Source organism: Pristis pectinata, chromosome 1, assembly GCF_009764475.1.
Source record: "Pristis pectinata isolate sPriPec2 chromosome 1, sPriPec2.1.pri, whole genome shotgun sequence".
Lineage (NCBI taxonomy): Eukaryota > Metazoa > Chordata > Chondrichthyes > Rhinopristiformes > Pristidae > Pristis > Pristis pectinata.
In genome coordinates, this window is record NC_067405.1 from 125157692 (window position 1) to 125176474 (window position 18783).

The following is an 18783-nucleotide window of genomic DNA, read 5'->3' on the forward strand; positions in this document are numbered from 1 at the left end:
ATTAATGGGAATGAATTTGATTTTGTTCCTAATAAAGACCATTTCTGGATGGTTTCCTTTCACTTCTGATATTTACCTAGAACCTCTAGACAGTTTCACCCTAGCAGCACAAGCTCTCTCCTCCTCCTCCTCCTATCATGGCAAAGGCCATCTGTCCCTCTCTCTCTCTCTCTCCCTCCACGTCCCAGCATTAGGCTATTAACTAAAGCTTGTCTTCGCTCTTAAGAAACCTTATATGACCCGAGCCCTAAGGTATACCGTTGAACACACTGAAGAAATTCACTCAATGTGTCTGTTTATCCCACTTTATATTAAATCCAAAATACCACCTCTAAAACCAATCTGCCTTTGTTGTACTTTTGTCTGTATTTTACATTTATATCTTCTACCAGTGTTACCAGAGTCCATACTACTACTCACTCCTGAGTTTTTCTCAATTACATAATTCCATTCAAGCTTCTCTCTTGTTATTTCCTCTCTTTATGTTTTTTGTATTAAGAACAATTATTTGGGTCAAACCTGATCTGTCCTTCCGGAGGTGGGGCCCACAGATGGCACTTTAACTCACATCTGAATGAGAAGCATGCAAGGCTGCACCGACAGTCGGCCTGTTAGGAACTGAATAATGTCTTCCGAAGTCATTTTAAGGTTGCTCACCTACTGGGTCAGTTGACTCATGAATGCTTCCCTTGTGCACCCCACCTCACTAGGCATAAGACTACTTTCCGAGCTTCCAGTTTTCTGAACTTACCATGTGGTACACAGCTTTCTTCTCATTTGGCCAAATTGTGTCCTTTTTTTTAAGCAATGGCCACTTTGAAACAGAAAAAAATCGAGCAGTTGACCACTGTGATTCAATGAGGCTTTAAACTTAAAATTTGCCTGTCATTCAATTCAATCTCCCAAGCAGGTTTGCTGTTTGTTCCCAGTGTGAATTAACATTGGTAATTTACATAAATAGAAACTGCAGCAATTTAGCTTGGAGGGAAAAAAGTCAGAGTCATCTCATGTTTCCATACTTCTTTAATAGTATGACAATAGTTCGAAAAACATGAGCTTTGTATTTCCTTAGTTTACAAAACCAGATGCCACAATTACAGTACAGAATCCTTAGAATTTTTGTGCTGGATAAACACCAAAACATCGATCCACTGTTCTATTGTTTTACTCAAGAAAGCCAAACTGACTCAGTGACTTTGGAGCAATTAGACTATTGCAGAAGTGCACTAAAGCAGAAATGCCCTAGCCACAAATAACATTAAAAGTTATAAGCACTGCCATAGCAGCAGAAAACACTAGAAAGGTAAATAGAATTAAGACTCTTAACGTCATGCATTTGTTTAGAAGCAACACAAAAACACATCTATTACAATTATTGTTACTTGATTTTCCTTACTATACTTAGTGATCAACACAAGTGATTGCAGATATTCTAATCATTTGGAAACAGCATGGGAGAAGGACCATCTCGAGCTGCATGTTTTTAAATCATGGTGCTGACAAATGGGACAACAACTCTCCAAGACATGTCTGATTAATTTGACAAATGCAGAACTGCTTCTGCTTCAGGCACCCTCTCATGTGCCCACAGTCTCTCTTCATGTTCCTCTTACTCAGTCTTTCGTTTGGCACCTGGGATTTTGGCTTGAATCCTGAATGAAAGGTAAAAAAAAAGGGGGGTTTGAGTGGATTTTACACAACTGGAAAGCAAGCTGATTTATAAAATCACGTGACTCAGAGAAGAATCATGAGATGAGTGGGAGTCATTCAAAAGTGAGCTAATGAGAGTTCCGTGAACTCCATTTGGATGAGTTTCCCATGTGGGAATCCTGGATGTCAAGGGATATTGAGGGCTGAATGAAGAAAGGAGAGGAGGCATATGGCAGCTATAGAGAGCTGAAAACAAGGGAGACCCTCCAGGAGTATAGAAAATGTAGGGAGGTACTTATAAAGAAATTAGGAGGTCAAAGAGGCAGCACAAAATATAATTGACAGACACGATTAAGAATAATATCAAATTATTTTATCAGTATATTAAGGGTTAGAGGGTAACCAGGGAGAGAGTAGTGCCGATTGGTGGTAATCTGTGAGTGGAGCTGGAGGAAGCAAGTGAAGTCTTAAATAAATACTTCTCATCTGTATTCACTGAAAAACGTCACCATTGTAGTTGGAGAATTCAGGGAGACAGACAGTGAAATTCTACAACATGTTATCATTATTCTTCGTGGATAAATCCCCAGGGCTTGATGAGATGTATCCCAGGCTGATATGGGAGGCAAGGGAGGAGATTGCTGGAGCCCTTGGAGATTTTTAAACTCTTACTGGCCACGGGTGACACTAGATGGCTGGATGTCAGCAAACGTGGTACTGTTATTCGAGAAGGACAACAGGTTTAAACTGGGTAATTACATTTTAAGGAAGTTATTGGAAACAATTCTGAGGGTTGGGAGTAATCTACAGTTGGAAGTGCAGGGATTAGTTAAAGATAGTCAGTACTGCTTTGTTAGGAGGAGATCCTGTCCGGCCAATCTGATTGAACTTTTCAAGAAGTAACAAAATGTACTGATGAGGGCACAGTGGTTAATGGAGTTCAGCAAGGCCTCTGACAAGGTTTATAATGGGAAACTGGTCCAAAAGAGCCCATAGGATCCAAGGCAAATTGCCAAATTGGATTGAAAGTTATCTTGGTAACAAGAGGCAGAGGGTGATGAAGAAGGGTTGTTTTAGTAACTGGAAACCTGTGACCATTGGTGTACCATGGGGGTCAGTGCTGGGACCCTTACTGTTTGTTATATACATTAATGATATGGATATGATTGTAGTAAATGTAATGAGTAAGTTTGCAGATAACACAAAAATTGATGGTGTTGCTGATAGTGAGGAGGATAGTGTTAGGCTACAGGATGATATTGTTCCACAGGGAGGTGGAATTTAATCCTGATGTGAGGTGATTCACTTTGAGGACTAAGGAGGAAGGATAGGGCATACACAATGAATGGTAGGATCCTGGGGATTAATGAGGTACAGGGGAACCTTGGTGTGCAAGTTCAAGGATCCCTTAAGGTGGTGAAGAAGGCATAGAGAATATTTCCCTTCATTAGTCAGGGCATAAGAGGTAAGAGCAGGAGGTTATGGTACAACTTTATAACAGATAGAAGTGGCCACAGCTGTGTGCAGTTCTCGTCCCCACACTACAGGAAGGATATGATTGCACTGGAAAAGGTGCAAAGGAGATTCAACAAAATGTGCCTGGGACAATGCATTTCAGTTATAAAGAGACTGTGTTTGTTCTCCTCGGAGTCAAGGAGGCATACAAAATCATGAGGGAAATAGATATGGTGTTGTAGGAAACCTTTCCCCATAGCACAGGTTTCTACAACTAGAGGCCATAGGTTATGGAGAAAGAGCTTTAGAGGGGATATAAGGAAATATTTTTCACCCCGAGAGTGGCTGGAATTTGTAATGCACGACCTGTGTGCCTGGTGGAAGTGGCTTTTTCTCACAACCTTCCAGTATCCAGACCAGCATTATAGTTGCAAGGCATGGAAGGCTATAAACCAAGTGCTGGAAAATGAGATTAGTAGAGACAGGTGCTTGATGGTCAGCATGGACGTGGTGGGTTGAAGGGCCTGTTTCTGTACTCTATGACTCAATGTCGTTAAAGTATAACAAAATTAATGTTTCGGGTCAATGACTTTTCATTAGGAAATTGTTTCACCTCAGTTCTTCCTCTCCACAGAGGTTGCCTGACCTGGTGAATATTTTAAGCATTTTCTGGTTTTATTTCATAACTCCATTCTCTGTTGTATTTTACTTTAATCCCAGTTCATTATAAAGTCGTACAGAAGGGAAACAGCCCAGCAAGTTCACATTAACCATCAAGCACCCATTAGCACTATTCTTAAGTTTTATTCTCCCCCCCAGAATCTTCCACTTGCCAACACACTAGGGGCAGTTTACAGTGGCCAATCAACCAACCAACCCGCATAGTCACAGGGAGAACATGCAAACTCCACATAGACACCACTAGAGGTGAGGATTGAACCCAGGTCACTGAAGCTGCAAGGCAGCAGTTCCATCAGATGTGCCACTGTGCTGCTCTTGTCCTCCTGTTGCTCTGTCACATGCACTTCAGTCTATTTTACTTGCAAACATAAATGGCAGAGGAATTGCAGCTTCAGACAACTGCAAACAGGATTCAACAGACTGCACCTGCATCTTTAGAAAAAGAAAACTGGACAAATAATGTTTATTCGCTCATAAAAGTTAAAACTGTGTGACCAAATAAACAGTTTCTTTGAAAAATTAAGTCTTTTTGTCAATTAGGGATGTTAATCAAAGGTTCGATTTTCACAGGTTCAATGAGAATAACATAATATTTTTCGGAGAATTAATGTATTTGGTGATTTAATAGTGGTGGAGAGTGTACATATTGATTAGATTGAGTGAGAATAACTTTGCAGGTACTCTCCCATTCATCTGCCATAACTTCGGTGGAAGTATATACAGATTTGAAAATTCTCCATTTGGTAAGAGGCACATCTTAGGCAGTGGAATAATCAGAACTGCAATTTAACAACATTAAGTGTGAAAGATGAAATATTAAATTTTTAATTTGATTTCATATGCTAAGGTTCTGACTATAAGAAAGAAAAATATTTATCTGTTAAAATCTATAAAATACCAACAAAAAGATTAGATTTCCTAAGGGTTAGTTTTTGCCAATGTATTAAGCCTACAATATTGCTGCATTATTTGCAAGGACTCTGCAAATGGACCCTCTATGGTCTATTTAATATTTGACTTACTGCCTTCTCTCCTGTCCTGAAGCATATCCTGTGAAAAAGTGACTAGCTGAAATTCATGCACGTCCAGTAAGTTAAAACTGCAGGATTGCAATTTTTTGTTTTCAAATAGCGATGGGAAGGATAATCTGTTTCCTCTCAATTTTGCACACTGCACATACAAGTCCAATGTCAAACTTACTTTGCCACTACAGAGTTAACATGAGTCCTCACCAGTCCCAAATACTGGTCAATTTGTGCCTGCAAAGATAGACATAAAGCATAATATCATTAAAATAAATATACTTATTATAATGTAATACTGTTATATGGAAATCTGATGATTTGATCATGTATGCAAATAAGTAAAAGGTTTACCTGGTACTTCTCATATACAACAGGCAAGGTAAACATAGAAACAACAGCTAGAAAGAAAAATCAACAAATTAATTGCTGCATTAATGGCGACTGACTCAAATTTACAGAACTATACACAATTATATAGAAAATGTACTGAATTAGATTTTAACTAAAATAAGGAAAAAGTTGAAAGAAAACACACTGAAAGGCATGAGGAAGTCAGCATATGAAGGACAAAATGTAATTGCAAAACTGAATGACAGGAACATAAGACTGGGAGACTTCAAGTCAGGCGAAAGAATATATTATTTCCCCTTCTTTCACCCATTTAGAAACTGTTGATTTGTATTCTATTTAACTTCATCCAACTGAAACTGGACAAATAACCATGCAAGAATGGGCTGAAGAGCTTCCCAGAATGGATCAATGTACAACATTTAAAAATTCAGGTATTAAGGTGGACAGACAAGGAAGGGTTTTAGTCCTGAAGTGTGTCATAAAGTAATTATGTAAATGACACAGCAGGCATAGAATATACAACTGATCTCAACTGGGGGAAGAGGGGAAAGCTATTATAAGTCGTGGATAAGTACCAAGTTAACAATAGTATCATGTTTCCTGTCTGGTGGAGTAGATAGCCTGTGAGAATGGTTCACTAAAATATGTGATCAATCAGAGAATTTGACTAAAAACATCTTGACCTAGTATGCTTTGTAGAGTCAACTAGATTTTAAGAACTTGCTGAAACCAGTTACCATTTTGCTTTAGCTGTTCTTAAGCTTGTACACAGTCAGATGGTTTACTAAGGGATACTAAGGGATCTTGGGGTGCAAGTCCATAACTCCCAGAACAAAGGAGAGAAGCAACTTCACACAATTAACCATATATCAAGAAATTATTACAGGAAAGGAGGACATCAATAACAAGAACAGACAGGATGTACAATTTACAGTTAACAGTTCTGAACACCATCCCATAACTAATAGGCAGAGAATCTAAAATTCTGGGCTTAGTACAAGATAAAGACATATTAACAAAGCATAATGTATTGCTATGCCCAGGTATAAGGTCAGTGATTGGATGGACCCCAAACCAAACTTTTGGGTATAAGAGGGGGGGGGTTATAAGCTTTGCTTAGGGCATACTGTGCAAAAGAACCTCAAATAATTGATCAACCATGCAGCCTTTTTTGAAGCCACTGTGCATGATCCATTGACTACCAGTAGTGTGTGCTTATGTGCTTGGTAACTTTCTCTATTAATCAATGTAGTGTTACAATTAAATTGGACTATATGAGTGTAATCTATTCTCAGTAAATCCCTTCACGGAGTTTCAGGGTTCCCAGAGAGACATGGAGTAAAAGTGGCTGTCTGGATTAAGACAATTTACATATCCCGTAATCACATAAAATTACACCCATCTCACTGAGGTATTACAAAGCTGATATGTGAGTATGGAAGTATAGCACACGTAAAATACTTAAGGGTACTAAGAGATCTTGGGGTGCAAGTCCACAGCTCCCTGAAAGTGGCAACACAAGTAGATGGGGTGGTAAAGAAGGGGTACAGCATACTTGTCTTCATTAGTTAGGGTTTGAGTATAAAAGTCAAGAAGTCATGTTGCAGATGTATAAAAACTTTGGTTAGGCTACATTTGGAGTGTTGTGTACAGTTCTAGTCACCACATTAAAGAGAAAATGTGGAAGCTTTGGAGAGGGTGCAGAAGAGATTCACCAGAATGTTGCCTTGATTAGAGAGTATTAGCTATAAGGAGAGGTTGGACAAACTTGGATTGTTTTCTCTAGATTGCCGGAGGCTGAGGGGTGACCTGATAGAAGCATATAAAATTATGAGAGGCATAGACAGAGTAAATAGTCAGAGCCTTTTTCCCAGGGTGAAGATGTCAAATTCTAGAAGGCATAGCTTTGAGAGGAGGAAAATTGAAAGGACATTTATGAGCTAAGTTTTTACATACAGAGAGTGGTAGGTGCTTGGAACATGCTGCCAGGGGAACTGGTGGAAGCAGATATGATTGCAACATTTAAGAGACATTTAGACAGACCCATGAACAGGCCGGGAATGGAGGGATACAAATGTGCAGTTCAAATTATCATTATGGTCAGCACAAACGTTGTGGGCTGAAGGGCCTGCTCTTGTGCTGTACTATTCTATGTTCTATAACATGACCAAGAAATTGTCAGACTAATCTCATTCCTGGCCAAATGGCTATTGCCAACCAAGTGGGCATGGGTTGTTGCTGATGGTTGCATGGGGCTACCTTTCCATGTTCCTTAGCTGCTCATGGCCACCAATGAGATCAAAAATCAGGGCTGAAAAGCTTTGTTTAGATCTCATAGCAATCACCTTTGCAGTCTTCCTTCTCAATTAAATAATCTGGCCCAGTGGATTATTTTTGAATGAAAGCACCAAGACTGCCACAAGGCGAACAGGATTTACTTGATCTGGCTTCATAATCACAGATAGCATATGTGCTCACTGGATAGAAGGGCATAGGTTGGGCAGTCACCAGCAGAGCTATTTGAATGTTACTAATGACATCCTGCAGTTGGTGAATCCCACTGTGGGGAAATTTGCACATGTACACAGCATTATAAACCAGAATACTGAGAATCATGAGAAGTAACCTGCACATAGCTTAGACCATTACAATTGATTTACATATTTAAAACTAAACACTCAGTCATTAGTGTCAAACTTTTCTGGGATCAATTAGAGCAAAAAGTCAAACAGAACAGGCAGAGATGAGGAGATTGATTTCCTGATTCCATTTTACTGACATCCAATACATATTCTGCTCCCTGATCAACCCTGCTGTTCAGTTATTTTAGCACTGGTGTTAGAATATCAGATTGAAATATCAAGACCCATGGGGTTGCTAGATAAAGAACCACTCTGGAGCAAATGCTGCTAGTTTATTCATCGATGTGCAACATATAGAGCAACAAAACTAATCAATTAACAGCTGTATTATATATTAGAACATAATTACCCATAATCATCAAAGTCAAGCCATTGAAGATAGCTCCAACATAGGTCAGCAGCCACATCAGTACTGCAAACTTAAAAATGAAAATTAATGTGAATATGAGAACACAAGGCTGCATCATAAAGAGAAAGCATGTTGATCTTCAAGTTATTGCAATTAATTTTCCTCTCTGCTGAGTTACATTTGCTGCACTTAAAACAGCTACATTATCCAAATGACAATCATTCCTTCCAGTATGCTCCAGTCTATTTTATGAAAGAGAAACAGAATATTTATTCATTCTTTCTTATTTCCTCATTTTAATATTTTGTTCTTGGGCTTATTTTGTTTCAAAACATCACAATGTCAGTGATAGTTTCAATCAAAGGTAATTCTACATATTCTAATGGATTAAAGTAAAAAAAATTCTTAACTTACAAGTGATAGCAGAAACATAAAAGGTAAATGGTTTATGGCATTTTTTTTAAAGGAGGCTTCTGTCCTCGTTCACCAAGGCTCCACTTTGTGAAATAAATTTTGAACTATATGTCAATGGGAAATGTTCCTCATGTAGACCATTCAAATAAATTCTGCTGTTGGACATGCCTTTGTGTACCAAGGCTGTGAAAATAGTCAACATTGTTCAAATAGATTATCTCCGTCTTACAGGCTGCCCTTCAATGCAGGGCCTTTTTTCCAGAGTTTAATGAGTATATTAATAGCCAGCAGGCACGATCAGCAATTCAGCTTTGTCTGGTGAATTTTTTGCAATTCCACGGCCACAGAACAAGTGTTAAACTGAGCTCAGAATTTTGGGGGCAATGATCATTTCTCTGATGTGCTACCAGGATCTTAAATTTATCCTCGCTATTTCTGCACTGTAATTTCTGCTTTTTTTTCCCTTGCATTTTATAAGTAGTGTAGATCACTTTCTGCACTGTTTCAGAAAGGTATTCCATCACAAGATACATCTTCCCCTCCCCTCGTCCTTCAGCATTTCCTTCACCCTTCTTTCACAACCAAGGACAAGGACTGTTTCCTTCACGACTCCTATGTCTGCTCCTTCATCTCCACCAACCAGTCCCTCTCTCACAGCACTTTCCTCAGCAACCACAGGAGGAATTATTTTAATATTTCAAAATAACCTTTATTTATAAAAGTATGTGCAAGAAATAGAAAAAGCATGGCTTACTTCACATTCATAGTGTCGTTCAGTCCATACATTCATAGTGTTATTGGTACTATACATTTGTAGTGTGAGCATATTATGTATACAGAGCACCATTGCCACCAATGGGTGCTAAAAAATTCCATTGTTTGAGAGGCTTTTACAAAGGGCTTAGTCTCTCAATATCTAGTACTAGAATGACCTTAGATTGCAGTCCTTCTCCACAAAGCCTTTGCATTGGCTGCACAATACTTCCCTCAGCAGGTATTCCTTCAGCCTGGAATGTGCCAGTCAGCAGCATTCCCTTACGGACATCTCGTTGTAGTAGAAGACCAACAAGACTTGGGCAGACCAAAGTGTGTCCTTTCACTGAGATGATGATCTTCCAGCAGCACTTGATGCTTGTCTCAGTATCCTCTGTTAATCCTCTGTTACGCAGCTGCTTGGCCTGAACCTTGACAATGACCTTTGCATCCTTTTCCAGACCTTCTCTGCAAATGCACAGTCCACAAAAAATTGAGTGATCCTCAATGTAGCTGTCCTGATGGCAGCATGCATTGGGAGTGAAACTCAGACCATGCAGGAAGGATCTGATGGGGGGAGGGGTCCTCTCCTGGTGAAACAGCGATTTATTTGCACTTCTTCCATTTAGAGCATGCTATTGATGTCACAAAGTGGTCTTCTCTATATGGGTGAAATCCAACACAGATCTGGTGAACTTTTTGCAGCGCACTTTCATTCAGTCTATAGGGATAGCCAGAACAAGAACACAAGAAAATAGGAGCAGGAGTAGGCCACTCAGCCACTCAAGCCTGCCCCGCCATTCAATATGATCATGGCTGATCTATACTGGCCTCAACTCCTCTTCTGTGGCAGTTCCCCATAACTATCAATTCATCAAGCTATCGAATATTTATCCATCTCCACATTAAATATATCTAATGATCTGCGCTCCGCCACCCTCAGAAACAGAGCACTTCAGAGACTCACTACCCTCTGAGAGAAGAAATTTCTATGCACCCAAGTTTTAAATGACTGGCCCCTTATTTTGTAGCTCTGTCCCCCGTCTCCTTTAATTACTCATCCCATTCTAACCTATGTCTATGGCCTCCTATAGTGTTCCATTAGGTCTAAGGTAAACTTGACTTCATCTTCCTTCTGGGCACATTGCAGCCTTGGAGACTCGATACTGAATTCACACTGAAAATACTGGAGGCACTCAGCAGGTCAGGTATTATCTATGGAGAGAAATAAACAGTCGATGTTGCGGGTTGAGACCCTTCATCATGTCCTGATGAAGGGTCTCAACCCGAAAAGTCGACTGTTTATTTCTCTCCATACATGCTGCCCAACCTGGTGAGTTCCTCCAGCACCTTTTGTGCATTGCTCCAGATTCCAGCATCTGCAGAATCTACTGTGTCTCAATACTGAATTCAACAATTTCCACTAACTTGCTTTCTTTCTCTGCATCAGATCTGGTCAGTTCTGTTGTGATATTAAGTTCATCTGCAATATTCATTCTCCTTTTCGCTTCAATTCTCTGCAACAGCTCTAGCGTGCATTCCACAACCTTTACATGTCCCTTTTTTAACTGCTCTCATAACCTATCAACTAAACAGCTCTGTAAACACAGAATCACCATGGAAACCATGGCCTTACTGTATCATAAATATTACTTTTGTCTCTCCCACCCTCACTGCAACTTAAAACCAGCTTATTTTCTCAATTTTCCAGTTCTGACAAAATATTAACTCTGTTTCTCTTTCCAAAGATGGTCTCTGACCTGCTGAGTGTTTCATGCATTTTCTGTTTTTATTTCAACAATCGATCCTTCTTTATTTGGCTGAAGATATACTGGTCAAGGAAGTTCTCCTGAACGAATTTCAGAAAATCCTCCCTTCCATTACTGTTCACTCTATCATTATGCAGTAAATGGAAAATGGAAATAAATTGCAGATACTGGAAATCTAAAATAAAAATAGACAAAGGGCCTTTGACCTGAAATGTTAATTAAGCTTCTATTTTCACAGATGCTGCCTGACCTGCTGAGTGTTTCCAGCATTTTTATTATTCCAATTAACATTGACGTAATTGAAATTGCCCAGTATCACCACTACAGTTCCTGCACATTTCTATAATTTCCCTGCAAATTTGCTCCTCTGTCTTGGGGACACAAAATACTGCAGATGCTGGAATCTGGAGCAACAAACAATCTGCTAGAGAACTCAGGAACTCGACCAAACCGTCAACAATTCCTTTCCCTCTTACAGATGCTGCTCGACCCACTGAGTTCCTCCAGCAGATTGTTTGTTGCTCCTCTATCTCTCTTTATTTCAGAATCAGATTTATTATCACTGCATATGCTGTGAAATTTGTTGCTTTGTGGCAGCAGTACAGTGCAAGACATAAAAATTACTATAAGTTAAAAAATAAATAGAGCAAAAAAAGGAATAACAAGGTAGTGCTTATGGGTTCATGGATCGTTCAGAAGTCTGATGGCAGAGGGGAAGAAGCCATTCCTATAGTGTTGAGTGTGGGCCTTCAGGCTCCTGTACCTCCTCCCCGATGGTAGTAACGTGAAGAAGGCATGTCCCAGATGGTGAAGGTCCTTAATGATGGATGCTGCCTTCTTGAGGCACCACCTCTTGAAGATGTCCTCAATGGTGGAGAGGGTTGTGCCCATGATGGAACTGGCTGAGTCTACAACCTTCTGCAGCCTCTTACGATCTTGCGCATTGGAGCCTTCATACCAGGCGGTGATGCAACCAGTCAGAATGTTCTCCACCATACATCTGTAGAAATTTGCAAGAGTTCTTGGTGATATACCAAATCTCCTCAAACTCCCACTGAAGTAGAGCCACTGGCGTGCCTTCTTTGTGACTACGTCAATATGTTGGGCCCAAGGTAGATCCTCTGAGATGTTGACGCCCAGGAACTTGAAGCTGCTCATCCCTCAATGAGGACTGGTGTGTGTTCTCCCAATTTTCCCTTCCTGAAGTCCACAATCAATTCCTTGATCTTGCTGACATTGAGTGCGAGGTTATTGTTGCAACACCACTCAAGCAGCCATTCTATCTCACTCCTGTATGCCTCCTCATCACCATCTGAGATTCTGCCAACAACAGTGGTGTCATCGGCAAATTCATAGATGGCATTCAAACTGTGCCTAGCCACACAGTCATGGGTGTAGAGAGAGTAGAGCAGTGGGCTAAGCACGCATCCTTGAGGTGCGCCCGTGTTGATTGTCAGCTAGGAGGAGGTGTTATTACCGATCTGCACTGACTGGTCTCCTGATAAGGAAGTTGAGGATCTAGCTGCAGTTGGAGGCCTTTGGAGAAAATAAATATTCCCAGAGGCATGATATCTTCCTTCTTGTTTCTTAACTGGACTGATTCTTACTTCCAAATGGATTCCATAGTTGACCTCTCAAGGACATACTCTCTCTCCAGCAGTAATACTGCCATCCCACCTCATTTTTCTTTCTGACACCTTGTATCCAGGAATACCAGGTGCAAAATTGTCTCCTTTTCAGACCCATGTTTTAGTTAATATCAATAGCTAAAAGTGCATGCAGCTCACAAATCTTATTCACCACACTTAGTGCTTTTACACTTATGCATTTTAAATCTGTCTTTATACTCCAATTAGTCTGCTCCCATCTAATTATGTATTACATTCTTTTCTAGTTGTATCCAATACTCCCATTTCTTTCTGCAACATAATCCTTCCTTTCTTTGACTATATCCAAATTTCTTCCAACTACATATCAAAACTATTCAGCCCCTTTCACAATCCCTGCAGTCTACCCAAAAACTTCTTCGAAAGTGAGCCAAAGCATTCAGAAACTTGGTGTCACATCTGAACCTAATGAGTTTCCAACCACATATCCACACAATCAGAAAGATCACCGATTGTCATCTCTGTAATTCTACACCTACCGAGCTCATCTGCTGCAGAAACCCTCATCTGACCTTCACCTCCAATCTTGACTATTCCAACGTACAGCAAACCACATTCCACCAACCAAGATTCTGCTGCCCTTGTCCTTGCTCCCAGTGATTTCTGTTCACCCATCACCCTACGCTTGCTGATGTACATTCGCTCCCATTTAAGGGAAACCTTGGTTTTAAAATTTTCATTCTTATTTTCAAATCTTTCCATGTCCACTTCATCCATGTTTTATCCCCGTAACCTTCTCCAGCTCTATGTTACTCTGAAACATCTGAATAATTATGGACTTGTGAACACTTTCAAATATAATCATCCCATAACATGATGTCTCCAATTATCAAGGTTCTGTGATCTTTCCTTTCCTAAACTTCTCTGCCTCTTTACCATATTAAATATTCTCCCTAAAATTACGTCCTTGATGAAGTTTTTCATGATTTGGCTTCTTAGCTCTTTGTGGGTTGATGTAACATTTTGCTTGATGAGGGTCTTATGAAGTGCATTAGGATGTCTTACCTCAATGGAGATGTGAGCTAAATTAGTAATTTTTGCTATTATTTTCTGACATAAAAGATCCCAAATCAATTTCAGCCAAAAATGTTCTTCTTTAAAGTGTATGCAGGGGAATGTAGTTCTTTATTGAATTTTGGAGTGATAAATATATTCATTTCCACAAAGGTCAGATTAGGAAAAGAAAATCAATACAATGTTTCAGCTCTGCCATGAAGTGGTATCATTTGGGTAATGGGAACAATATTGAAAATCACAAGTAAACATTGTTTCTATAGTAAGAGAAGCCACTGATTTGATGGGAATACAAATTCCTGATTTTTACACTGTGGGATAGACAGATTCTCATATAACAACAGCAGTCACTTAGTTTGTTCAATCCAGGATAACAGTGATTAAAATTCAAATGAACATAGAAGATACAGAAAAAAAAAACTCATGTTGTTCTTGGTGAGCGACAGAGTAGCAACTCCACAATGGCAAAAACAGTAATACTAAACCTCCTCCCAGATTAAAATTGAAAGGAAATGCAATCAATAGGTCTTCCTATTTGAGTCCTAAAATAGAAGAATTTTGTTTTGCTCTTACTTTCAGAGAATCCACAAGATCTTGCACAAGAAACAGTCGTCGCAGTTCTTTGACCGTACTATTTACGTACACCAGCGCAGAATCAGCATACTTTTGAATCTGCTCTTCAGAGAGGGTAGTATCCAAATCCAAGTAAGCTCTGCCAATATAAAAGTAACCTTAATTTAAATAAAAATAAATCAAACCTTAAGGGGGAGAGGGCAGTTGTGGTGCTGGGATAGAGAGATATTTTGTTTCATAGATTCTTGGGAATTCAAGCTACTCTTGTGCCACCCAAGTCATTTTTAAATATATTAAGCCCAAGTGTCACTATAACCCATTTTATTTTATCACTTATCAAAACAGTAACATCCTGCATCATCCCATGCAAACTCATAGTTAAATCTATGTTTATTTGTCATTTATAAATAAGATCACCACGACAAAGTCATGAATCTAATTATGCTCATGCAATTTTATTTCTTCTACCACAAATCTCTGAAAAATATTGAGTTTGTACAATTTTTATTTTCTCTTTCACATGCACCCAAATCACAAGTGAGTTCTCAGTGGTGCAGCAACAACTTCTCTCGTGGTTCATGCTCAGCCCAACCTAACTTTTCACCTCCGCAATGATCAGATATTCATAAAGCAGAGATCTGGTAATAAGGAGTAATGATTGGACAAGAATTCCATGCATTTCCAATCATTTTTCTTATTATAACACATTAAAGCTTTTACAACTTTGTAAAGCTTTATAACTTGCTGAAAGGAAGAAACCTAGTAACATTCAGCACAAAACAAAAACCACGAATTAAGAATCATGACCAATATATTCAAAAATGGCAAAACGAGTAAAAATATTCTTCCCCGTTGCAGCCTCTTTTAAAGAGCACAGAGCATTCAGGAAATAACATGCAAGATAAGAATGAAAGAAAGTGGTTTCAAACTTTACTTGCGTACAGATATTGCCTTATTTCCATTGTACTCAGGTTAATAGCCTGATAAGAGTCTTTGTAAATTACAGTTATAAAATTTGTGAATTTTGCAGGGAATATTATCATTTGACATAACAATAGGATTATTTGATACAATATTATTGGTAAAGGGAGTAAATGTGGCAGAAGATAGGAAAGGACTGTGCACTTACTTAAAAGGATGTCCTTCATCGGTCTTCTGCACAGCCTGTAACACTGATTTATAAATTCTGAAGCTGATTGTGGCTGAGAGTGCAGCAAGTGCCAGGTAGGCGATCACACTCACAACACTGAACTGGGTCAGTGAAAATAAGAGGAGGAGCACACTTCCAAAGACAATCCCTGTCTGCTTGATGTCATGCCAGTACAGCAGGTCAATAACTGTGTGGGGAAAAGAAAGGGAATCAGAAAAAAATCTACTTCAAGGCTAATTGTAATAGTAGTTTTACTGGAAGATAATCCAAAAATAAAAAGTAAATCAAGTTCAATTTCCAACCATAACGTACAAAGAAAAAGATAGGATAAAATACGGCCTTTATTGTCTATATAATGAATTATACCTGGGAAAGAAACAAGATTAAAATAACAAAAGCTTCAGAAATTCCATGCCTTGTTGTTAACAACGATGAAGATACAATGATGAAAATCTTCTTGTGGGCAACAGCCAACAGATGAAGCCCATGAGCAGTTGTTCTAGATCCATTGTCCATTGCATTAAGTGTTGTGGTTAAAATTAACATTAAGAAAAATTGCAATATGTGTAAGGAGCACAAAGCAATTCTTTCATCTTCAGAGAATGCTGACCAACTGGTGACATGGCCTATTGAGAAGTAGGTACATTATATGTGGGGGAAATGTAAACAGTGTGAGGCAGCCATTAGGAAATGTAGGATAGGAATAATAGTGCCGATACCCAATCAACGTGACATTTTTATCAACCAGGTGGATCTCTGGAGGCACTCAGTGAATAAATGAATTCTCTTAATCCATTATTAACTCACTGATTCTTAAAATATTGTGCAGGTTTAGACATTCTTAGCTAAAAAAATGTTCCTGAATTTAAGAAGATTTAGAATTAATTTGATATTAAGGTTCTAAACAATGCAAAGAGGCAAAGACAAATACAATTTCATGAAGCACCATTATGAAGATTCCAGATGATTTAAATTACCGTGAGACATGAATAATGTAGATACAAGCAGGATATTAAACTTGGAGTGATAGATCTCAATCTGCTAAAAACGTCAGCTCCGGTACAAGATAAATGTTCAAAATTTAATAATACATTATTAACCAGTCTTTCGGGAAAATGATTTGGAATGATAAAGAAAGATATAATATCTCCTCAGAAAATTTACGTTAGATAAAGATCAAGAGAGGGTTGAGAAAAGGAAGAGAAATTGCAATTTCTTTCCTCAGAAGAAAAACTCAAGTTTTTCTACTTTAAGATTCATTCACAGGTCATGATCATCATTGGCAAAGACAGCATTTATTAACCATCCATGATTGCCCTTGAGAAAGTGGGGATGAGTTGCCTTCTTGAAATACTGCTTTCCACATGATAATTGTGCTGTCACAGTTTTGTTCAGTAGGAATTCTAACCGTGGTGATAAAGGAAAGGCCATATATTTCTGAATCAGAGTGTGTACCCTTCTGGTTAGTAGAAGTCAGGTGACTGAACCAGTTAATATAAAGTGAAATGAATCAAAGTAGTTGAAGAATAACTTTGGTTCAAGTTTTACGGGATCTTTGCAGGAGGCAGAGGTGGATCATCGATTTGGTTGTAAATGCTTTGACCTTATCTTTCTCCTCACCTGTCACCCTAGAGATTAGGGATGATCATGGAGTCTCTTTTCTGCCATTAGTTATGTAATAGAGCACCACCATTTACTAGTGGAGCTTTGGCCTGACCCACTGGTTGCTGGATTGCGAAGCTCTCATTATTAAAACGTTACGTAGCAGCATTACAAAAGCATATTATTTGGTCATTATCACATGCTGAACTTGGGAGTTTGCTCTGTGCAAACTGAATGATGTGCTTCCTTTAAGACAACAGTGGCGAGATTTCAAAAGTACTTCATTGGCTGTAAAGCATTTTGAGAGATCCTATAGGGATGTACAAAAATGTGTCTTTCATTCAATATTCATATTTAACACTACAACTAAATCTGCTGGGAATATTACAATAAACATATTTAGAACATAGAATAGTACAGCACAATACAGGCCCTTCAGTCCACAATGTTGTGCCAACCTTTAAACCTCCCTTAAAACTATCTAACCCCTTCCTCCTACATATCCCCCTATTTTAATTTCCTCCATATGCCTATCTAGTAATCTCTTGAATTTGACCAATATACCTGCCTCCACCACCACCCCAGGTAGTGCATTCCATGCCCCAACCACTCTCTGGGTAAAAAACCTTCCTCTGATATCTCCCTTGAACTCCCCACCTATTACTTTAAAGCCATGCCCTCTTGTATTGAGCACTGGTGCCCTGGGAAAGAGGCGCTGGCTGTCCATGCTATCTATTCCTCTTAATATTTTGTACAGCTCTGTCATGTCTCCTCTCATCCTCCTTCTCTCCAAAGAGTAAAGCCCTAGCTCCCTTAGTCTCTCATAATCCATACTCTCTAAACCAGGCAGCATCCTGGTAAATCTCCTCTGCACCCTTTCCAACGCTTCCACATCCTTCCTATAATGAGGTGACTAGAACTGGACACAGTACTCTAAGTGTGGCTCACCAGAGTTTTATAGAGCTGCATCATTACCTCGCAGCTCTTAAACTTGATCCCTCGACTTATGAAAGCTAATATCCTATAAGCTTTCTTAAGTACCCTATCCACATGTGAGGCAACTTTCAAGGATCTGTGGCTATGGACCCCAGATCTCTCTGCTCCTCCACATTACCCAGAATCCTGCCATTAACTTTGTACTCTGCCTTGGAGTTTGTCCTTCCAAAGTGTACCACCTCACACTTCTCCGGATTGAACTCCATCTGCCATTTCTCAGCCCAGTTCTGCATCCTATCAATATCCCTCTGCAATCTTCAACAGTCCTCCACACTATCCACAACACCACTGACCTTTGTGTTGTCTGCAAACTTGCCAACCCACCCTTCTACCCCCTCATCCAAGTCATTAATAAAAATCACGAAAAGTAGAGGTCCCAGAACTGATCCTTGTGGGACACCGCTAGTCACAACCCTCCAATCTGAATGGACTCCCTCCACCACAACCCTCTGCTTTCTACAGGCAAGCCAATTCTGAATCCACACGGCCAAGCTTCCCTGGATCCCATGCTCTCTGACCTTCTGAAGAAGCCTACCATGTGGAACCTTATTAAATGCCTTACTAATATCCATGTAGACCACATCTACTGCACTACCCTCGTCAGTCTGTCTGGCCACCTCCTCAAAGAACCCTATCAGGCTTGTGAGATATGATCTGCCCTTCACAAAGCCATGCTGGCTGTCCCTGATCAG

At 39.4% G+C, this 18783-nt stretch overlaps 1 protein-coding gene across 4 annotated transcripts in view; it reads right to left on the reverse strand.

Annotated features, from left to right (window-relative positions):
• Positions 1–1005: 1005 nt before the first annotated feature.
• The window catches only part of rtn1a (reticulon 1a), a 141640-nt gene continuing 123862 nt past the window's right edge, over positions 1006–18783 (reverse strand). For all 4 annotated transcript variants that reach the window (XM_052023273.1, XM_052023265.1, XM_052023281.1 and 1 more), the window contains 6 exons: positions 15473–15680; positions 14344–14482; positions 8154–8223; positions 5163–5209; positions 4987–5045; positions 1006–1652 (listed from right to left, as the gene is read on the reverse strand). In XM_052023273.1, coding sequence (XP_051879233.1) covers positions 1610–1652; positions 4987–5045; positions 5163–5209; positions 8154–8223; positions 14344–14482; positions 15473–15680 — 566 coding nt within the window. In that variant the 3' untranslated portion in view covers positions 1006–1609. The remainder of the gene's footprint in view (positions 1653–4986; positions 5046–5162; positions 5210–8153; positions 8224–14343; positions 14483–15472; positions 15681–18783) is intronic.